At 42.2% G+C, this 24,210-nt stretch overlaps 1 protein-coding gene across 1 annotated transcript in view; it reads right to left on the bottom strand.

Annotated features, from left to right (window-relative positions):
• RAB11FIP1 (RAB11 family interacting protein 1) overlaps positions 1-24,210 on the bottom strand; it is a 70,598-nt gene that overhangs the window by 13,049 nt on the left and 33,339 nt on the right. The window contains exons 2-4 of the mRNA XM_033949671.1: positions 13,982-14,430; positions 10,344-11,220; positions 6,188-8,185 (exon numbers count right to left, since the gene is read on the bottom strand). Coding sequence (XP_033805562.1) covers positions 6,188-8,185; positions 10,344-11,220; positions 13,982-14,430 — 3,324 coding nt within the window. The remainder of the gene's footprint in view (positions 1-6,187; positions 8,186-10,343; positions 11,221-13,981; positions 14,431-24,210) is intronic.

Raw genomic sequence — 24,210 nt, 5'->3', positions numbered from 1 at the left:
CTATGGCATTCAGAAGGAGGAGGGATTGAACCTCCTGAAGAAGGAGTGAAACCTGAGGAGTGTTCAAAGCAGACTCTCTTGGCAGACTTTGGGCAGGAAGTGTCTGAAAGTTGAGAGAGTAGCCGTGGCGGATGATGTTGAGGACCCACTGATCCGAGGTGATGGTTTCCCAACGGCTTATGAAAAGAGTAAGGCGTCCTCCTAAGGGCTGCGGAAGGTGGGCGGCAGGATGGAGACTGGCTATGTCCTGGAGAACCAAGTCAAAAGGGTTGTTGCTGCTGTGCTGGTCTAGCAGCTTGCCTCTGTTGTTGCCTCTGACGCCTGGGTTGCTGCGGGGCCTGTGGTAAAGGACGAGCCACAAATCTACGCTGGTAGGCCGACTGTTGGCGAAAAGGCCTGGTAGGTGGGGTTTTCTTTTTCGTTTTAAGGAGAGTGTCCCACCGAGTCTCATGAGCTGAGAGCTTTTGGGTAGTGGAGTCCATGGATTCTCCAAACAGCTCATCCCCCAAGCAAGGTGCATTGGCCAGGCGATCTTGGTGATTGACATCGAGTTCTGAAACTCTAAGCCAGGCCAGTCGCCGCATGGCCACTGACATAGCCGTGGCCCTAGAGGTCAGCTCAAAGGTATCATAGATTGATCTGACCATGAACTTACGAAGTTGTAAGAGCGATGAAGAAGTTTGGCGAAAGGCAGATTTTTTACGGTCAGGGAGGTATTTCTCAAAAGTTGACAAAGTTTGAATGAGATGCTTAAGGTAGAACGAAAAATGGAAAGCATAGTTCCTAGATCTATTAGCTAGCATCGCATTCTGATACAACCGTTTGCCAAACTTATCCATGGCCTTACCTTCTCTGCCAGGAGGAACAGAGGCGTACACACTAGCCCCCGTGGATTTCTTTAAAGTAGATTCTACCAGTAAAGACTCATGGGGGAGTTGCGGTTTGTCAAAGCCCGGAATAGGTATGACCTTATATAAGGAGTCCAGTTTGTGAGGAGCTCCTGGAATGGTCAAAGGTGTCTCTAGATTTTTATAGAAAGTCTCTCGCAAAATATCATGGAGAGGCAATTTTAAGAATTCCCTTGGAGGCTGGTCAAAGTCCAGTGCATCGAGAAATGCCTTGGATTTTTTGGATTCAGCCTCCAAGGGAATAGAGAGAGAGTCGCACATCTCTTTGAGAAAAGAGGTGAAAGAAGTTGCATCAGATTTGGAGGATGGATCTAAACCAGAAGGATCCTCGTCCCCTGACGAACACTCTCCCTCAGAGAGGAAAGGCTCCTCTGAATCACCCCACAGATCAGGGTCCCTCACTTGAAAGCTACGGTCCCGTGACTCCGGTGTGGAGGGTTCTAGGTGTCGAGTTTTGTGAGTCGACTTAACAGACCTCTGAGAAACGGTAACGGGAGATGTCATCGGGCGTGCCGGTGCCGAAGTTTGCACCGCCTGGTGTAAAGACCTCAGTTCCGGAGCTAAAACTGGCATGGATACCGAGGAAGCTGTTTGTACCGGTACCGACAGAGTGGATGCCGATAAAAGAGGCTGTTCCACTGCCGGTACCGGTAGATCAGACCGGACTGGGACTGGAAGGCTCGGTGTCAGAAGAGCAGGCAGGAGCTGCTGCAATTGCTCTTTGAGCTGTACTTGCAGGACGGCGGCAATTCGCTCGTCCAGCGAAGGCACCGGTACCGCTTTTTTCTTCTGCGGTACCTTTGGTGCCGCTCTACACTCCGAAGAGGAACCAGAGGTCGAAGGGCTAACCTCAATCGGAGCGGAGCGCTTCCGCGGGCGCCTCGAGGTCGGCAGGATTGGGCTCGCTGCCACTGAGACCGGAGGACGCTCCAGCGGGGAAGGCTTCTTAGCCGGCTTACCTGAGGGATGCGACGCCGATGAGGTAGGTGCCGACTGTGTCGGGGCCGAAGTCGGGACCGGTGCCGCCGAATCCGACATCTTGGTTCCAAATAAAAGTTGCTGTTGGATCTGGCGGTTTTTTAACGTTCTCTTTTTGAGAGTGGCACAGCGGGTGCAGGTGGACGCCCGATGGTCAGGACCCAGGCACTGTAAGCACCAGTTGTGCGGGTCAGTGAGGGAAATGGGCCTTGCGCACCGCTGGCACTTCTTAAAACCGGGTTGGGGGGGCATGAATGTGAAAACGGCTTCTGCCAAATCGAAGGCCGAGGCCTCGATGGTGGCAGCAGGCCCCGCCGGGGCGAACCCGAAAAAGAGAGGAAAAAAAAAAAGAAAATTCTTTTTTTTTTTTTTTTAATTATTAAAAAAAGAAAAGAAAAAAGGGAAATACAAATTCCGAAAAGGTTTACGCGAGCGGGAAGGCGAATGAGAAAAAAGTTTTCAACAGCCGTTGAAAGTGCCTCTTCTTAGCTCCGCGGAAACTAAGAAACTGGGGACCGCGCGCCTCTGTCGGGCGGGAAGGCACTCGCGCGTGCGGCCTGCTAGAACTTTCCAAGTTCTTAGAGTGCAATCACTCTAAAATTGTCCGTACCGGGGCTCCGTCGGTGCCGTCACCCATCAGGCAAGAATATCTGCCTGCTGTCCTGGGATAAACTATGCTATCAATTCTCTTGTTGGCAGTGTAGTTAGGTGTACAAAAATAAGGACCCCTCCACCACACTTTATAAAACTAGTCTTGATCTTTGCTACCAGCAAGAGACAGAGTGATGGGACTTATGTACCGTAAGTGACCAACAACCTTATTTTCAAAGCAATTTCTGATGTTCTGACTCTAGCAAAATAAGGTCCTTGATAGGATGGTGTGAACAAAGTACTGAAAGTTTCACGACTGCAACATTAAACACGCTTATTATTCTTCACGCAAAGCTTGGTGTCAACACGTTATATCAGTGACCCCCAGTCTTATAACTTTCAAGATTTCCATTACATGCCCCATGATACCCAGAAACATAGGTGAACAGCAGCTGAAGTACTCACACCAATTGCAAAAAAAGAAAAGAATGCCTTCACAGATACCACAAAGCTTGTAGCCCGAGTGCTATGTAAAACTACTGAGTAACAGAAATACAGCCCTGAAAACCAATGTGGCAGCACCAAAAAGAGACTACCCTTGTGCAGCAGCAACCCTCAAGTCAACTTTAACCCAAAAAGCAACCATAGGCTAGCAATGCACAATTAAATCAAGAAAGAAAAATTAAAGTTCTAGAGACCTCCCAGGAGACTTGGGAGTTATGATTGACAAGTCGATGAAGCCGTCCACGCAATGTGCAGCGGCGGTGAAAAGGGAAAACAGAATGCTAGGAATGATAAAAAAGGGGATCACGAACAGATCGGAGAAGGTTATCATGCCGCTGTACCAGGCCATGATGCGCCCTCACCTGGAGAACTGTGTCCAGCACTGGTCGCTGTACATGAAGAAGGACACGGTACTACTCGAAAAGGTCCAAAGAAGAGTGACTAAGATGGTTAAGGGGCTGGAGGAGCTGCCGTACAGCGAAAGATTAGAGAAACTGGGCCTTTTCTCCCTCAAACAGAGGAGATTGAGGGAGACATGATCGAAACATTCAAGGTACTGAAGGGAATAGACTTAGTAGATAAGAACAGATTGTTCACCATCTCTAAGGTAGGGAGAACGAGAGGGCACTTTCTAAAACTGAAAGGGGATAGATTCCGTACGAATGTACGGAAGTTCTTCTTCACCCAGAGAGTGGTAGAAAACTGGAACTCTCTTCCGGAGTCTGTCATAGGGGAAAACACCCTCCAGAGATTCAAGACAAAGTTAGACAAGTTCCTGCTGAACTGGAACGTACGCAGGTAGGGCTAGTCTCAGGACGCTGGTCTTTGACCAGAGGACCGCCGCGTGAGCGGACTGCTGGGCACGATGGACCACTGGTCTGACCCAGCAGCGGCAATTTTTATGTTCTTATGTTAAAATGCTTTTGCACCGACAGAAATGCAGCTAATTTACTGAAGACAATTAAAAACAAACGAAAATAACTGTGCCTTTTCCACTTATTATGAATTATTAATTCTATCACTGTGCCAAGTTTGGTAAGAAACTGTAAAGTGATATGAACATGCATGCTTATCTGAAAGGCTGGAAATTTAAGATGAAAAGGAATTCTAAAGTACTTTTATTGGCATTTACTAATATTTTTTTTACCATGGCTAGATTACTGTAATAGTCTATGCTGTGACCTACCTTCCTTAAGCAGCAACAACAGATTCAAGATATTGCAGCTAGCAAAGTGTCAGAATGCAAACATGGAAAGCAAACAAGCCCTATCTGAAAACCCTGTGGTATATTAGATTAAATTAAAAACTTTAACTTATATTTAACTTTTATCTGAGCAATGTTTAAGATATCGCTAGAAGAATTTAAGGTCAGTAATTATGACCGTCTTATTTTGGTCACACTGTCAGAAGAGAAAGATCATTGGAGAAGAACATCATATTTGGGAACATCGAAGGAACCAGGCAAAGAGGGTGACTTGCAATCAGATAATTGGACATCTTGAAAACAACCATGGGATGATGCTGCAGGACCTTATCGAACTAACACAAAACTGATTTCTTTTTAGATCTATAATTCATCAATTCGTAGAACACAATGGCACCTAACATCAACAATTAAGGCACTCTTCTTAATTCCTTCATTAACCCTCCCCCCAAAAAAACCCCCAACAAAAAACAAAACAAAACAACTCGGTAAACAAAGATAAGGCACAGAGTTTTCTCCGTCTCTGCAGTTATGGAATTCTCTGCTTAAGGATTAGCAAACTATACAACTTTCAAACAGGGCTCAAGTGTACCAAGAGCACCAGGATTAGAATTCTACTTGGTATAAGAAGAATAGGCATTGATGCATTAGATAGATTATGTTTTATGCAGCCAAGGAAATATGTAGAGATACATAAGTAGATAGCCACTAAAAAAACCCATCTCTTAACTTATTTTATGGCACTACCAGATGTATTAAGGAGCTTACTATCTAACTGGGTACCTGAACAAATGGGAGATAAAAATGGCTTGCCCAAGTCACAAAGAGTGTCAGTGACAGAAACAGGATTTGAACAGGCTGGGCAGCCTGAAGTTTGCCACTGAATATTATGAGGCCTGCGAGACCATGGAAAGTACTAGACACAGAAAATATTAACCATACTGTAGTTTTGGTAATTTTAAATATTGTAATTCACAGATATTTTCAGAATAGCCACTCTAGCAATTTGCTTCCATCATTTTAAGTTAAATATTTACTTATTTATCTAATTTACGATTTGTGAGTCACTCTACACCTAAATAGGTTTATTTAGGCATAGAGAAGGTCTATGGAGCTCTGTGACCTTCTGGTCCTGACATTATGTAATGTTGCAGCCTGCAAAGGGTAGTACAGACATTCATGTGGCCTTCTGTGTATAAAGGTTGGTCACCTTTGCTCTAAGTGCAGAGTGCTATGTACCATGAATATATTTACCTGACTTGTTACTGTGCTATATTATGATGCTGGGTGGGGGAAGATTTTATGATTTGATTATGAAATTTTAGAATGTATTTAAGGATATTAAAGTTAATGAAAGATGTTTATGTGCTGATGTACTAGACTATGAACATTACCAATGGCAAAGCATGTAAGAAATAGATATCAACGCCAGCATCCAAAAAATTCAGTTCAGGAATTTACTGAACAGAAATGTCTTATTCCACTAACCAGCTAACTTTTGCCCAGACAATGGAGTTGTCAAGATATAAATAAGTGCAAATCGTAACCTGTTAGCTGTATATTATGTATGATTAACCTGTAACCCGTTCTGAGCTCTTTGGGGAAAGTGGGATAGAGAGAAAGAAATGCATGCATGTATGCTGAGGGCGGAGCTAGAATGCAGCCAAAAAGCACTGAAATTCTGCACTATCCAATATAACCAGCCAAGTTAGGCCAAATCTCTGTCCTAAAGTAGCCAGAGAAGGACAGTGGCTCTAAACTGGAGAAAGATTTTGAACTTTCTGGTCAACATTTAAATAAGTTATCTGGTTAGGTTTGCCTACTGAATATCAATCCTCATCTATTACTTTTGTTAGCATTTGTTAAAAAGTAGACTATTATCTTTTCCCTTCCTGCTCACAGAACAGCATTATGGGCACCAATGAGGAAGAGAAACAGACATTAGCTGAAGATGAAATAATCTGACACAGGAGATGTGCTTTTTGAACTCAAGTTATCTCACCTGTGCTTGGTAGACACCATCCCATCACTCTGCCGAGACTGGATTGGATGTGTCTCAGAGGGTGAAACCCATGCCCGCAGAAGTTTCTTCTTGCCTTTGTTTTCAGCTTTGTCAGAACTCTCTGCTGTTGGACTTTTCGAAGACTCTGCTCTATAACTGTGGTTTGTGTCAGAAGGAAGCTGGAAGCTGGAAGAGGAGAAGAGAGCAGAAGGACTAGAAAGGGAATGATCAGACAGAAAGGGGTTAGATTCATTAGGGGAGTTATTTTTTTGCACATCAGATACATCACTTTTGAGGTTTTCTGTCATGCCGTTAATCCCCTTGAACTGATGTTCTGATTTTTGCTGGTTTGGCTCGTTTGAATAAGACACATGTTTATTGCCCTCAGAAGCTACATTTTGGTTTGCTTTATTGGAGCTAAATTGGTCACTTTGCTTCTCAATCAGGTCCTTCTTGGATTCTGGATGCCATGTTTCTTCAGAGGGAATGTGACTTGAGCTCTCCATTTGATCCATAGAACAGGGTCTATCTGAAGGATGTTTTTCAGTAACTTCTTCCTCCTTGTTTCTTACCATCAACCACTCATCTTCTGGTCTCTCTGGGATTACTGGAAGCTCATCTCTGATATTTAGATTATCAGCTGGAGTTGCCATTTTGAAGCCATCTGATACAAAATGAGACACATCTTCACTATCATCAGCCTTACTTTGAGAACCTTCCTCATCACCCTTATCATGGTTTTCAAGTGTGAATGCATCTAATAGAACAGGTGTTTTTTCTGAGCCTCTCTCAAGTTTAAGAGGACTTTCTTTGTGTACTACAGACTTCAATGCAGAAACTGTGAAGTCAGTCAGTGAGGACTCCGATATTAAAGAAACACTATTTGTTGAAGAGTTAGATTCCATTTTGTTTTGTTTTCTTGGCATTGGCTTTGGTGGTACAAGTTTAGATTCTATTTCTATAAGAGATCCTTCTTTCTGTCCTTTAATGGGCTGGGTTGGAACCCTTGCAGTTGGTTTGGGTGGCTCTTTGTGAAGTAATTGGTTATTTGTTGTCTGCTCTTCTGATTTGCTCCTTACATCATGATCTCCTAGGGTAATCACTTCAGCTAAACCTGAGAGCGCTTCTTGTTTGTTGTCTGATGTAATTTTATTTAAGAAAAATGTGTGTTCATTCCTTTCTTGATGGGCCTCAGCAGGACTTGAAATGGCTTCATGTTTACTTAAAAGAATCAATGTTGAATCTAACTGATGAACAAATTCTCTTTCTTTCAGTGAGCTGTCTGTTTTGATAGGGTCAAACATTTCTTTGTCCTCGTTAGTTTTGATTTTAGCAGAAGTCAAAGTTGTCACTTTGGTTTTAGAGGAGCTATCAGACGTATACACTCCATCAGATACAGAAACAAACTTTCCATTGGTCAGGAATGAGTTGATAGCTTGCTCTTCATGAGATTTTTCTTTTTGTTGCTCATGTAGATTTCTATCTTGCGATTCAGCATCCAATGCCTGCAAAGAGTTCAAGCTTTCTTTACCTTTTAGCTCATTCAGAAGGGATTTAACTGAGCTCCTAGCATTTGTGTTTCTTTCAGAAAATGGAGTAACAATTTGTACTTCTTTAGTTTCATATGGTTTCTTAGTAATCATTTTCTCCTGAGAACTGGAAGGCCTTTCAGAATGTGAGTTAAAGATATCGTCTCTACTAGAGCTTTTATTATTTAAAGTCTCATTTTGGGGCTCGGACAGTCCTAAATTAGTGAGGCTCTCTTTTGAGGAAGGTAAGCTTTTGCCATGAAAAGACCAGGAAAGAGATGTATTCAGAGAAGTAAGAGCGGGGGGCTGAGTAGAAAGATTTTCAAAGTCTTGTGTATTTATCTCCTTTCCCATTTTAGGGGAGAAAGAAAAAGGGTCAAGATCATTAGAAAGAGAGAAAGAAAACTCAGATAAAGGAGAAGCAGAAGCAATCCTGGCTTTGGTTTCATCCTCTGAAGACACGTCCAGTCTGCAAAGAGGACAAAATAAAATCTAGAGGTCAGTTGCTTCAGAAGACACAAAATCCCAGGAATTTTAAAGATTATTACCTAAACAATTTCACCCCTTCCCCCCATTTATGTTCATGTTTTACAATGCAAACCACAAAATACTGCTGAATTTTTTGACACTTATACTGAAAGACTGCTGCTTTGGACAGTAACTGTCCATTATTATATTACTAAACTATCATCAGAGCATGCTGAGGGTATTGTTATTGAACCTTGTGTTTTCCTGTTGGCAAAAAAGACTTGAAAATTAGAATACTTCCAAAATACTGGGGGGGGGGGGGCAGTCTAGCTTTGAATTCTGGTGCCTGAAGTAGCAGAAAAAGGGTGACATTTTCAATGTCAATGGCATAAAACAAAGTCTTTAGATGAACAAGCCTAAGGATATACTTGAATCCCTGGGGATTCCTGATTTGTGACTCATAAGACATGAAGCCAAATCAACCTCCATGTTCTAGGGGAAAAAAACACCACAGTTGTGCAATGATCTTTTTTTCACTTCTGTTACAAACTTTAAGCTAGAGTTACTAAGGTGCGCTCCTGCAAGCCCTATTTTGTGCAATAGGATCCAATTACTAACATACTGTACTTTAATACAAAGCAAAACCAAGAATAAAGACTTTTACATTGAACATTTGGTTTCCTCAAATATCCTTTCTGTCATCAATGGGCAGTCACCCCTGCAGTTTATTTTTGTGGTTTTTTTAAACACACTAATAACATTTTAGTGCATGTTAGTAATTCTAGCTGTTTTGCACCATAAGATTTACTAGAACAACAATTGATTACTTTTTGTGCCAAAAGGTCAGTGTTAACATTAGTTTATTAGTCAAGATGGTAACTGAAGATAAAAGTACTGATGGTAAACATCTGCAAATAAAAAGAAAGGAAGGAAACAGAAAAAGTAGTTGTAGCTTTTGTTAGAATCATGACGCTCTAAAAACCCTCCTACACCCAAACCACTAGGCCTGCACCATTAAAAAGGTTAGTCATAAAGAAACTTACACAGGGATCCACTCTTCCCAATACCCCACAGAGCTAACACTTGCACAGAAAGAGGCTTCGTAAAGCAAGAATACCAGAGCCAAGACAAACACTTGATTGCAAATGGGGACATTATAAGTTTGGTCAAAGAAAACCATTAGTATGTTAAGTTTAAAAGCAACACAGTCATTCCTTCAAAATGCCCACCTGCTTAGAAGCCTCAACCAATTGAATCTCAGATTTATAGAAACATTATTTTGGAATTGTGTTCCAACTGCATATTTATACAATGATATAAATGGGTAACAGCTTCTATTTTGACAGAAGGCAGAATACTGGTTGGTAGTTAGTAAAAATAAATCTTCAGTAAAAATCTGGTAAAGCTGAAACTTTAAGTATAAGTAAATTTGAAGTTCACGATTATGTGCTTACATATAGTACATAAATGGTAATTTTCAGACTCTCTGTGGATTTTGCAGGCCTGTACATACCTTTGTACTCACTGACCTGCAAGCCAGTTTTCTAAAGAAAACACCACAAGTGGTTTCTCTTTTAAAATTCCAGCACTGGGTTGGTACCATGGGAGGTGCGAACCCTAAATATTTTGCAGTGTTAGCTGTTAATGTAGGCATGCACTGATAGTTATTGCATGCTTCCCAATATAGTTTAGAAGATCTCTTAAGTGTTTTAACACTATGGGAGGCAGTTTCCAATAGTCAACTTAATTGCAAATCATGCAAATCCTTACAACATGAGTACTATATGCAAATTTTCAAAAGGGCTACTCTGGTTTCTTTTTGAAATTAGTATGACCAATATATCGGCCCTAAAAGCATCCATGTTTTGGGTCTACTCTTTCTATTGGTGCATAGCAGAGAAAATAGCATGAATACATTTGAAAACTAAATGCACATGTGCTCTCTTCCTCCCTTGCCTTAAAGCCCACACTTTCTTTATCCTATAGCCCTTGCACATGTTCAGCTGCTTAACCGAGGGCAAATTTCAGCCAACCAATTTTACTACTATAAAAGAACTTTGAAAAGAGCCCTCTTGACTCAAAAAATAATCATGGAATAAGACTGCATATGTTTTAGACAAGCAATTCACAATATATGATGTGGATATTCAAAGACTAACCTGGGCTTGACAGCTGAGGTTTTTGTGGTCCTTGCTGAGGCCAGAGGTGGCTCTGGTTTCTTTTCTTCCACAGCCAGATCTTCATCAAATGGATTGAATGGCTTCTTCTTGCTAGGAGCATCTTCTGTGAGAGCTACCTCAGAATCCTTCTTAGGACTGTTAACAGGTTTCTCTCTCTCTTCAAAGGAAACTTCAGAAAACGGTCCATCTTCATTGCTTTTAGCAACATCCTTCTTTCCCGTGACAAGAGATAACAGAGAGGACTTCTTGCTCTCTTTTGTTTCCTTGGGAGGATCAATACTTACAGGAGCACTACTGTTCTGGGATTCTTCAAGTGCTGGCTGCTGCTTCTCTAGAATTTTCTCCTCTTTCATTTCTTTTGGAGGGTTGAAACTTGCAATTGTGTTACTGCTCCCAGATTCCTCATTGTTTGAGGCTTTATAGGATGGCATGGTCATTGATTTGAGGGCGTCTTTAGATAACGATCTTGATACATTTTTATCAGCAGGCATGCCTGCAGTTGTGGCCACCTCGTCCAAGCTTCTGGAAGAGAGGTTATCTGCTGATGCATATACTGGTGTTTTCCTAAAAACCAGAGGTGAAGTACTAAGGTTACTGTCCTTTGATAGTGTGTCACTTTTAGGCTCAGTATTCTCCGTGTAAACATGGTTTCCATTAATGCACAAATTGGATCGTGTGATAGGGTCATTCTTTGACCGAAGGCCACTAAAAAAGGAGAGCCCTTCTTTCTTGGTGTTGCCAGAGGTCATCTGGTTCACCTGACTGGGATCTGCACTGACGGTTCTTTTGTGAGTCCTAATTCCTGGAAGATGAAGTAACTTTGATGATCGTCCTTCTGTTTTATTTTGAAATAGATCTGGAAAAGAAGAATTTAATAGTAAAACATTGATTTCTCTCCTGTTGCTTTAGATTACAAACACTTAACTGCAGAAATTTGTGGCAACTAGATAATTTGATATCTAACACCTGAATGCACTAATTTGAGCACAGAAACCATCAAGATGATAAAATTCTGAGCAGTACTTCCCCGACAGTTGAAACATAACACACTTTATAAATCAACAGTACTAAACTGTCACTCAGGGACCCACACTAGTCGTCAGGGCTGCTGCAAGGGTAGTCTGTGCCCTAAGCAAACCTTCAGTCTTGTGTCCTCCTCAATTAAATTTTTAGACACTAAGGTCTCTATCCCTTAGAATTACTCCAAAGCACCCTTCCAAAAAACATCCTGTAAGAAGCCACCCTACTGGATGTCACACTTTTAAAAATTAAAAGCTGGGTTTTATAAATATAATAGGGAAAATTGTATAATGGGGCACCTATAAAATTTCTCAAACTCACACCTACTGTATTTTTCGCTCTATAAGACACACTTTTTCCCCCCAAAAAGTGGGTGGAAATAAGGGTGCGTCTTATGGAGCGAATACTAACTAATCCTCTCCCCTACCTTAATTTCTCCGGCAGTCTGACAGTCCAGCGCTGTAGGGCAGGAACTTTCAGCCTCCTGCCCTTCCATCCAGCTTTCTCCCCAGCGGCAGTGGCAGAGTCGGAGTGGCAAGAAGGCAGGTGCAAGTTTTTCGATTCCTGCCTTACCGCTCCGTGAATGGCGGTCCAGCACTGCAGGACAGGAGCTTTCAGCCTCCTGCCCTTCTTCTCCTGCTTTCTCCCACTGAGCGGCACCGGCAGCAGCAAGCAGGCAGCTGCGAGAACTGGGGCAACCATTCACAGAGCGGCATGGGACAAGGCAGGAAGTGAAAAACTTACACCTGCCTGCTTGCCGCTCAGGGGGAGAAAGCAGGAGCGAAGAGCAGGAGGCTGAAAGCTCCTTCCCTACAGCGCTGGACTGCCGAAAGAGTTAAGGTAAGGGGGACCCTGCCTGCCTGGGGTTAGGGGGCCCTGTCGGGGTGGCGAGGGCCCTGCCTGCCCTGCCACTAGGCCTGCCTGCCTGCCTTGCCAGCCCTGCCACTAGGCTGCTAGGCCTGCCTGCCTGCCACTAGGCTGCTCTGTCCCCTGTCCCGGCCTGCTCTGTGCCTTGTCCCAGCCTCCTGCCCTGTCCCGGTCTACCACTAGACCACCAGAGGGGGGAGGGGGGACAGTGTACAGAGCCTGGCAGGGAGGGGGACAGGGTGCAGAGCCTGGCAAGGAATGTTGGGTTGGGTGCAGAGCCTGGCAGGGAGAATTTAGTTCAGAATTTTTTTTCTTGTTTTCCTCCTCTAAATCTTGGGTGCATCTTATGGAGCAAAAAATACGGTATTTTACAAAGGCATCAAAGTGCTTTTGTGCCCTTATACAATAGTCTCCTACAATAATCAAGTTATTCATGAAGACACTTGCACCAAATCATACCTGTTCCAGGAAAGAAGTAAAATGTGTATGTACTCTATTCATGTAGTTGTGTATTTTATAAAGTAAATAGATAGATCACATCACTGCCCAAACTATACTCCCAGTAACACTTAATATGCAGATCATGAAAAAACAGCCACTAGTTTTCTTTGTGCCTACTTTTTACACATGTATGCCCCTGTACAACTTTATAAGAGCATTTTCTGTATGTCAAACTTGCAAGGACAGTTTGCAAAAGCTGGGTAGTTGGGTTATTTGAAAACTGATCACCCTGCAGGCAAGGCACACACTGAGGCCCTGATTCTGTATAGGACGCCCGGGAGAGGTGTCCTATTCAGAATCGGGCCTACACTAAACCCCGATTCTGTAACCGGCGTCCATGTTACAGACGCTGGTTAGAGAATCGGGTTAGATTAGACACGGCCCGCTACACTTATCGCGGCAAGGGATCTCTCTGCCGCTATAAGTATAGCGGGCCGCGGCCGCCTGTCCGATTGCCGGCAGGAGGGTGCCCCCCCCGACACTACCGACTGCCCCCCCCCCCCGACACTACCGATCGCTGGCAGGAGGGTGCCCAAACCCTCCTGCAGCCCCCCCGACACTACCGATCGCTGGCAGGCAGGTGCCCAAACCCTCCTGCCGCCCCCCCCCCCCCCCCCCCGACACTACCTATCACCGGCAGGAGGGTGCCCAATCCCTCCTGCTGGAAGACGCATCCCCTCCGCACCCCCCCCCCGCGCTAACAGCCCCCAAACCTCCCCCCCACCAAACTAACCTTTTCTTGTTGGCCAGACGGGTCTTGCCCATCCAGCCGGCAGGCCCGCCTCGTCGAAATGAGGCGGGCCCGCCCCTTCCCGGCCCATCCCTGCGAAGCCTAAGGCCTGATTGGCCCCGGCTCTAGAAGCCTAGACCAATCAGGCCTTAGGCATAGCGGGTCCGCCATCCCCACTTAATCTAAGGCCTGATTGGCAGGTTAAGTGTGCCTGTACATGCATTTTTTAAATATGCATATATATTGCAACTTCATTCAAATTATGCCCCCAGGAATGCCTACTCGTACAAGTATGAGGCACCATCTTGTCGGCATGCATATTTAAGTGTCCATACATCATTGTACAATTTTATAAGATGACTTTTCTGCATGTAAAAGAAGCTTCACACAAATATTCACAAAACAGCCCCCAGCAAATAAAAGAAATGCTCATCTTCAGAATGGCCAGTAGTCCTGTGTTTTTATTTTCAATAATAACTAAATAGTGTATCCCACTTACCTTCTGATTTTGGAGACAGTGGTACATCATCAAAACAAGGTTTGAAATCACTTGGTCTCAGTACAGTTTTCTCTGATACAACAGGCGCTGGCTGAAATGTGGGTAGAACAGTCATGGACTGGGAGAGGGTGTTCTTCTGTAGCCCAGACTTAGAAAATAAGTTCTTGATTTTGTTTTTCTTCTTCTCTTTCTGTGGAGCATTCTCCTCATCACTGTCACCTGCTGACCGAGTAATACTGGGCACAATGGCCGAGGCAGTGTCAGGCAGACCATCGTGTTGCTTCCTCTTGATTTTGTCCTTCAGTTTTCGGAAAGGTGACTGGGACTTCTCATGCATAGACAAATCAAACAAACTTGCTGTCATGTTGTTTCTCATAAACTGCACATCTATCTCAATCTGACCCCTTTCTTTTTCCTTCTTTCCTGGTTTTGATTGCAGTTTATACCACCTATGAAGTAAAAGAAAAACAATTTTAGTAGATCTAAAAAAAAGCATTCACAATTACTTTTGACAATTTTATTGAGCTCTTTCTTAAATTAGATGTGCTGTCTTGCTTTACTGAAGTGTCAACATAAGAAAACTAAATTAAAATTAAGCCATACTGACAAGACAGTACACATAAAGAATCAATTCACTATCCAAACTAACCATATTTCCTAGGAATATATGAATGGAAGAAAATAGAGAAACAAACAAGCTTCATAAGTAAGTCAGATAGCAAGGAACAGGTAGCATTTGAGGACATCAATACTGTCCCAACCTGAGGAAGTTGGCTCTAGACTTCAAAAGCTACTCCACAGATGTATTAAGTTCGACCTATTAAACAAATTATCATTCCTTTTCTTTATTTTTATGCAACAACCTTTAAAGTGGACTAACATGGCAATCGCACTGCTATTACTATAGACAGGATGCCAGGTTAAATTAACATTTTAGTTTATCTCTGGCAGCTTAGTGTGATGAAATGTTACAATACACACATGGCAATCCTATCTCTGTCCTCACAAATACCTACTTATATGATTGTAGGTACTATATTTCTGTTAAGGCCAACCTAATTTCGATTTGTTTCCTAATTCAGTCCTTTTTCGATTTCAGTCATAAATATGAGCGCATTTTTTTTTGGTTGAAACTAATCTAATCTATGCACAATTTAATGATCACACTATACCAAAAAGGTCCAAGGCAAATCCAAAGAAACCGTAAAATATAATACATAGAATACAAAAGCAAACAATAAAAAAATAAAAAAAAAGTTTTCTAATTTTTATGAAACCTTAAATAATTGATATCAGTTCTAATGTGAACAAATAGATTATTCCAAAGTGTAATAACAGCGTAAGCAAAAGAAGAGTTGAGCTGTCGTTTATACTGTACTCCTCTAATCTGTGGAAAATACAGTAATAAAGTACCACATAATCTGGTGGAAAAATAATGCAAAATTAGATTGTCTGAAGAGTCTGTAATATATGATGAACTATTCAAGCTGATTTAAACTTAATTTGCCTCTTAATCGATAACCAATGAATATTATTATACGCTAATGCAACACTTTCATATCTTTTTAGACCAAAAAATAACGTAACCGCAATATTCTGGAGCAACTGCAATTTTTTGATCAGTTTCAAAAAAACTCTGGTGCAGCCCTTTCTCCCATCTGAGATCCAAGGCCCCCCCGGACCCCTACCCCTTGTGGGGCTGGACTCCCCAGCCCCAGGCTTACCTTAAAAAGCATTGGTGATGCAGTGGGGACAGCAGCAATCACCACTCACTGTTGCTGGTTCCAGTCAACATGGCTGCCAGAATTTCATGCAGCAGTCTCACAAGACTGCCACCAGAAGTCAAAGCATTCATGTTGAAATTGGAACTTATATAGGTAAAACCAATTGCCTATTCATGCCAACTCCAACTCCAATCTCGACATGGCTGATGTTATTTCTGGCAGCAGTCTCATGAGACTGCAGAGACAGCAGGGTGAGGTGGCTCACTCCTACCCCCAATGCATCACCAGTGCTTTTATTAAGGTAAGCCTGGCATGGAGAGTCTAGGGGGATAACCATTTTGCTGCTCCTGTTCAGGTAGGAAGGATGGCAGGATGGAGGGAGTGCAGTATACAGTATATATTTTTACAGTTTCTGTCTTGATTGAAACCGAGTGACACAAATTCAGCCAAAAGTTTGGTTTCGGCTGGCCTCTAGTTTTTGTTCAACTGCTTTTTATATGCATATACTGCTGAGCAATTTTCTAAGTGCCTGAGTATATAAAACACTGTTCTACATGCTCAAGTCCCTTATGAACATAAGAATTGCCACAGTGTTAGACTAAAGGTTCATCTAGCCTTTAATTCCATTTTAAAAAGTGGCTATACCACGCCACAATTTCTAAACTAAACTAAAACTTAGCTTTACATACCGAGACATCAACCAGAGGAAGCTCGACTCAGTTAACAATAATTAAGAAAAAATATGCTAAAATTGCAAGGAGATTAATTTTCAAAATGTTTAGCAAATAAGTTTTTAAAGATTTATGGAAGAATTGGAAAGGACTAGGACATCTCAAAGTTAAAGGGAGTTCATTCCATAATTGAGAAAATTTTAAAGCCAAAGAAAGGCTAATGTTCTTGACTCCTTTAATTCCTTTCCTAGAAGGAAGGGAAAGTTTAAATTGTTGAATGCCTCTTACATAGGAAAATCTGTAAACGTTCCATAACAGAGGAACAAGAGGAATAAAAATACCATATAAGAGAACAGAATATTAATGGATACATGGAAAACATTGCGTTATGTCAGTAATTTAACACCTAATCCAATCCATAAATCAACAAATCAATCTTTATGGGTAAACTCCAAGATTCAAATTGGCGGATTTAAAGTCGTATGGAAGCATTGGATTATTGCAGGTATACGGATTTTAGATGATGTTATTTCAAATGGTAAACTGCTTGATTTTTCACAGTTACAATAAATTTGGTCTTAATAAATCACAAAGTTTTAAATGGTTGCAACTGAAGCAGGCTATTCAGGAGGTGTTCCCTGAATGGAAAAATCTTAATAACCAGTATAGTCTGGAATTCTTATGCTTTCAGGCGGATTTCTTGGGACACCAAGCCACACAGTGGTATAAATTGATATCTGAATATATGAATAAAAAACCAAGGACTGGTCTTAGACAAATTTGGAGCATTGAGATTAAGCATCAAATTTCTGCGTCTCAATGGCCACGAATTTGGTCTTGGAGAATGAGATGTAACTTGGTTCTTTTTGTTACATAGAGCTTTTTGGACCCCTTTTCGATTACAACAGTTAGATAGCTCTAAGTCTAATAGATGCTGGCATTGTAATCTGGAAGCAGGGACTCTGGACCATTTAATATTCTATTGTCCCTGTATCATGGCCTTTTGGAAATCAATTTGGTCTCAAATTAATTGTTTACTAGAAAACCATGTAGCTTTATCATATGATACAATTCTGTTCGGGATGTCAATGAGAGCAAAAAGTCAAATTTCATCAAGTAATAATAAACTTTTATTGATTATGACAGGAGTCGCCATACAACATATCACCAGTAATTGGAAAAATTACAATAGGCTTAACTATACATTTTGGTGGAATTCGTTATGTCATATTTATAAAATGGAAAGAACAACTGCCATACAAAAAGGGAACTATAATAATTTTAAAAGGATTTGAGGGCCATTAACAAATTGTGTAATGAATAGACATCATTTTCCACTGAAAGTACATTTATACATAGGGGGGAGGGGGGATGGTATATAAGTTCTTTTAAATATTTTATTAATAGATAAGAATACAATATTTATATGATATTTTGAATTAAATATTTGTGGGAAGGGTGGGTGGAGAGGAAATAAATTTATGTATGTAAAATGATAATTGAACGAATTTCAAGTGATTGTGCAAAAGTTTCAAAGGATTTAATATTGTGTACTTGATGTAAGATGAAAAATGAATAAAGAATTTGAAAAAAAAAACCCAACAACAAAAAAACCCATAAAATTTTGAAAGCAATACAGACACATTTGAATTGAATCCTGAGGTGAACCGGGAGCCTATGAAAGCTCAAAAGCAAAGGAGTCACATGATCGAATTTGCATTTTCCATAAATCAACTTCATAGCGGTATTCTAAATCAATTGTAACCTTTGGAGACAGATCTTTGTGATGCCAAGATAAATAGCATTTCAGTAATCTAGCTGAGATAGTATAATTGATTAAACCAAGACAGAAATTTCCAGGTTTTAAATGACTTTTCTTTCAGGAATTTACCCCAGCTGCATTTTACATGTTCCGACAATGGATTTCCACAGCTTAACTATGCGCTTCATGAAACAACTCTTTTCTCCCATCTAAACATACTAATTAGTAAGTGATCATGTGATTTGAAAAAGTAAAGAACTGATTTTGTTTACCCTTTCCACTCCACTCATGATTTTCGAGACTTCTTAGCATCTCTCTCTTATTATCAAAGATGTAATTAAAACTCAAAAGCTAGTCTCAACCGCATAAATAAGCTAGTCATCAAGAGAGTTAATGTCAGGATTTTCATACAGTTCTATTGGGAGACTTCAATATGCCGGACGTAGACTGGAGCACACCTTCAGCAACAACCAGCGGCAGCAAGAGGCTATTAGCCTCCATAAGAGGAGCATGCCTCAATCAAATGGTAATGGAGACCACTAGGGCCCAAACGATCCTTGACCTAGTACTCACCAATGGGGAAAGCGTCTCAGAAGTCTTCGTGGGAGATAAGCTAGCCTCCAGCGATCATAACATGGTATGGTTCCACCTGAGGAAAGGTTTCCATAGATCAAACACTAAAACAAAGGTACTCAACTTCCGAGGAACAGACTTTGCACGCATGGGAGTCTTCGTCCATCAGGCGCTCCAGGTCCAAACTGAGACAGGGAATGTGGAGGATATGTGGTCATCCCTGAAATCTGTCATACACGAGGCAACCGGCCGTTACATAAAATCATCACACAAACGGCGAAGAAAAGACAAACCCCAGTGGTTCAACGCAGAGATCTCACGTCTCGTTAAGGAGAAGAAAAACGCATTTGCTTCCTTCAAACGCACGGGGAAAAGCGAAGATCAACTGCTACACAGGATCAAGTCCACAGAGGTCAAAACTGCAGTCAGGGAGGCCAAACTTCGAGTGGAAGAAACTCTAGCAAACAACATTAAGAAAGGGGACAAATCCTTTTTCCGGTATATCAGTGACAGGAAAAAAAACACAGACGGGATAGTACGCCTGAAAAAAACGGATGGGAATTACGCAGAATCGGATCCCGAAAAGGCCGAACTACTAAACGAATACTTCTGCTCGGTCTTCACCTGCGAGGCGCCAGGGTCCGGCCCTCAATTGAAGCCACAGACAAACACAAAAGACCCGTTTCGGAATTTTAAATTCACACCCAGCGGGGTTTACTTTGAGCTAACAAAACTCAAGGTGGACAAAGCCATGGGACCGGACAATCTGCACCCCAGAGTGCTCAGGGAGTTAGGTGATGTCCTGGCAGAACCATTAGCCATGCTCTTCAATCTCTCACTGAGTACAGGGACAGTCCCCTTGGACTGGAAAACAGCTAACGTCGTTCCTCTACACAAAAAGGGTTGCTGCAAATTACAGACCGGTGAGTCTGACATCGATAGTATGCAAACTCATGGAAACACTGATCAAACGCCAATTGGACACGGTCTTGGACGAAGGGAATCTACGGGACCCCAATCAACATGGATTCACCAAGGGTAGGTCCTGCCAATCAAACCTCATCAGCTTCTTTGACTGGGTAACAAAAAGACTGGACGAAGGAGATTCACTAGACATAGTGTACCTGGACTTCAGTAAAGCTTTTGACAGCGTCCCACACCGCAGACTGTTAAACAAGATGAAATCGATGGGGTTAGGAGAGACTCTGACGGCATGGGTCAATGATTGGCTGAGTGGCAGACTTCAGAGGGTGATGGTTAACGGTACTTTCTCTGAGACATCGGAGGTGACCAGCGGGGTGCCGCAGGGCTCGGTCTTGGGTCCACTCCTCTTCAACATATTCATAGGAGATCTGACTCAAGGGCTTCAAGGTAAGGTAACATTATTCGCCGACGACGCCAAACTATGTAATATGGTAAGCGAGGACAATCTACAAGATATTATGGCGCAGGACCTGCGTACATTGGAATGCTGGTCCTCAACCTGGCAGCTGGGCTTCAATGATGGAAAGTGTAAGGTCATGCACCTGGGTAGCAGAAACCCATGCAGAACTTATACCTTGAACGGGGAGACCTTGACCAGGACTTCAGCAGAACGAGATTTAGGAGTAATCATTAGCGCAGACATGAAATCTGCCAATCAGGTGGAGAAGGCTTCCTCAAGGGCAAGACAGATGCTGGGTTGCATCCGTAGAGGTTTCGTCAGCAGAAAGCCTGTAGTCATAATGCCATTATACAGGACCATGGTGAGACCTCAACTGGAATACTGCGTGCAATTCTGGAGGCCACATTATCGCAAAGACATGCAGAGGGTCGAGTCGGTCCAAAGGATGGCCACCAGAATGGTCTCAGGGCTTAAAGGTCTCTCGTACGAAGCAAGACTAAACAATTTGCAGCTCTACACTCTCGAGGAACACAGGGAGAGGGGAGACATGATTGAGACGTTTAAATACGTCACCGGACGTATAGAAGTGGAAGATAACATTTTCCTTCTCAGAGGCCCCTCAACCACAAGGGGGCACCCGCTCAAACTCAAGGGCGGAAAATTTCATGGCGACACCAGGAAGTATTTCTTCACGGAGCGAGTGATTGATCAATGGAACAAGCTTCCAGTACAGGTAATCGAGGCCAGCAGCGTGCCAGATTTTAAGAATAAATGGGACGCCCATGTGGGATCCCTAAGTGGGTCAGGGTAAAACATTGTATAATATTAAGGGGAGGGTCAATAGAGTGGGCAGACTTGATGGGCCTTGGCCCTTTTCTGCCGTCATCTTTCTATGTTTCTATGTTTCTATTGGGGATCAGCCGCACTATTTTACTTGGAAGAACGACTTTCTGTACTTACAATGGAGCACATGCTTTAGTTGTTTATCTGCAAGTCAGGTGATGCACATTCAGAATTAGGATATTAAAAAGAAAAACATTGGAGCATTATGTTTAAAACCGTTTAAACAAACCCTGGTAATCTTATCAATCCACTGGAGGTACTGGCAAACAGGTGACATCACTCATGTAGTGTTTACAGAAACTAAGAGGAAATTAACCCTCCCACTTGTGGTTGCATTCCATAGATAGCTTTGCTAGCTGCAAGAACAGGGAACAAACAAAAGAGGAGGAGAAAGAAGAGATGAAGCAGAGAGACATCCCAAAAGAGCAGGAATAGTAAGGAAGGAATTTTATAAAGGCATTCTCTTGAGGAAAAGTGCTTTTATCAAATTATACCCGAAGATGAACATGTAAAAAGTAAACGTGGTGACAAAGTGTGACCTGTATGTAGGTGTATTTAGGGACAGAGAATGGGTCAGTTGAGATTTATGCCAGTTTTAAAAATAAACACATGTAAATGGTAGTATCTAAAGTACAGTTGCTCCTGGGCAGGCGTAAATGTAGATTCTATCTAGGTATAAGGGAATTTACATATCCAAGTCAGAATGTGGGGGAATTCGCATACTAGTTTACAAGAAGCCTTATCAAATATAGAGCCTCTTGTAAAACAGATGCAAGGCTATACAAACAAAGTCCCTCTATGTACAGAGCAGAGATTTTAAGAAGCAGCATATAGAATCCTCCTCCCCATAGATATGGAAGCTGCTTTCTAATATTACTTCGCCCTCTGCAATAGGGCCTCAATCTCAGCATCAGCACCAGCACCTCCCCAGGATGCCACGGCACACTGAGGAGGAAGAAAGGCGCCTGCCAGCTGACTTCCCTACGCAGTACAGCGCCAGCGGTGCCCGAATCGCTGAAGGCTTGCATGTTTCCCCCTTCTCTCTAGCATCCTCCGGCTTCCTCCCTGGCCTCCCAGTCTCACCTTTAAAGCTAATTACAGCAGCCTGCAGAGGCTCACCGGTAGGTAAAATTATTTTATTTTCAACATAATCATTGAAATGTGTCAGTTTTGAGAATTTATTACAATTAGTAAAGGGGATGGGATCTGGGGCAGAGCTTGGGTGGGCCTGGGGAGGTCTGTGCTTGGAGTACTCAGTTGATATTTGTTAGACTTAGGGGGTACTTAGCTTGAAGTAGTTGAGAAACACTGCTGTAGGCAATCAGCTGGCGCCAGTGCCTCTCCTTCTCTCCGGCCCTCTTCCCTGCTGGCACCCCTACTGGCATCTCAGGGCCCATTTGGAGGGCCTCTGCACATGTGCAGACATCGACGTCATGATGTCACGCATATGCGTGATGTCATCACGGCAATGTCCGCACACTTCTGGGTGTCTCAAGCTGTGGCCACTACCTTTAGTGTGCCCCGGCTCGAGAAAGTTTGAGAGATACTGGTTTAGTATCATCTGCAAATTTAATCACCTCATACTCGTCGTTCCAATTTCCAGATCTTTTATAAATAAGTTAAAGAGCACTGTGTACAGATCCTTGTGGCACTCCACTGTTTACTCTCCTCCATTGAGAAAAATGACCATTTAACCCTACCCTCTGTTTTCTATATGAAAGCCAATTCCTAATCCACAACTGAACTTTGCCACCTATCCCATGACTATCTAATTTTCTCAGGGGCCTCTCATGAGGAACCTTGTCAAAAGCTTTCTGAAAATCTAGATACACTACATCAACTGGCTCACCTTTATCCACGTTTATTCACACCTTCAGAGTAGTCAAGCAAATTGGTGAGGCAAGATCTCTCTCGGCTGAACCCATGCTGACTGTCTCTTTAAATCATGTTTGTCTAAGTACTCCATAATTTTATTTTTTTTATAATTGTTTTCATCAATTTGCCCAGCACTGAAGTCAGGCTTACCGATCTGTAATTTCCCGAATCTTCCTTGGAATCCTTTTTAAAAAATTGGCGAAACATTGGCCACCTTCCAATCTTCAGGTACTATAGACAATTTTAGCGACAGGTTACAGATCACTAACAATAGGTCAACAATTTCATGTTTGAGTTTTTTTAGTACCCTGGGATGTATACCATCCTGTCCCGGTGATTTACCACTTTTTAACTTGTCAATTTGGCTTAGTACATCTACCAGATTCACCAAGATTTCTTTCAGTTCCTCTGCATCATCACCCTTGAAAACCATTTCTGGTTCAGGTAGATCTCTTACATCTTCTTCCTTAAAGACTGAAGGAAAGAATGCATTCAGTCTCTTCGCTATGGCCTTATATGGTCCCACAGATTCCTTCACAGGTTTTCTGCTTCTGAAGTACCTAAAAAAAATTGTATGAGATTTTGCCTCTTTGGTAAGTTTTTCTTCATATTCTTTTTTTAGCTTTCTTTATCAATGTTTTGCATCTAACTTGCCAGTGGTTGTGTCTCTTCTCATTTTCTTCATTCGGTTCCTTTTTCCATTCTTTGAAGGATGTTTTTTTTGGCTCCAATAGCCTCTTTCACTTCACCTTTTAACCATGCCGGCTCTCGTTTCCTCTTCTTTCCACCTTTGCTAATACACGGAATACATCTGGTCTGGGCATCCACGATGGTATTTTTAAATAACATCCAAGCCTGGTTTACAGTCCTAACCTTTGCAACTGATTTTTTAAGCTTCTTTTAACCATTTTCCTCATTTTATCATAGGTACCCTTTGAAAATTAAATTCCTCTATAGTAGATTTATTTTGTGATGTCACTCCCAGTATCAGCTCAAATTTGATCACTTTATGATCACTGTTTCCCAGCGGACCCAACACAATTAACTCCTGTACGTTGCCTTGCATTCCACTATCTAAGTGAAGTGGCCAATCCAGGTCTAAACTACCTGGCAGAAACCCAAAGACTAGTAACATTCCATGCTATTGATCTCATGGCAACCAGTGGCTTCGCCTATGTCTTTCTCAATAGCAGACTATGGACTTTTCCTTCAAGAACTTGTCCAAACCTTTTTTAAACCCATCTATGCTAACTGCTGATACCTCATCCTCTGGCAAAGAGATCCAGAGCTTAACAGAATAAAAAAATATTTCCTCCTATTGGTTTTAAAAGTATTTCCCTGTAACTTCATCTAGTGCCCTCTAGTCTTTATAATTTTTGATGGAATGAAAAAAAAAT

Source organism: Geotrypetes seraphini, chromosome 6 (assembly GCF_902459505.1).
Source record: "Geotrypetes seraphini chromosome 6, aGeoSer1.1, whole genome shotgun sequence".
NCBI lineage: Eukaryota > Metazoa > Chordata > Amphibia > Gymnophiona > Dermophiidae > Geotrypetes > Geotrypetes seraphini.
Note: the sequence above shows the minus strand (reverse complement) of the source record. Positions and strands in the feature narration are given on the sequence as shown.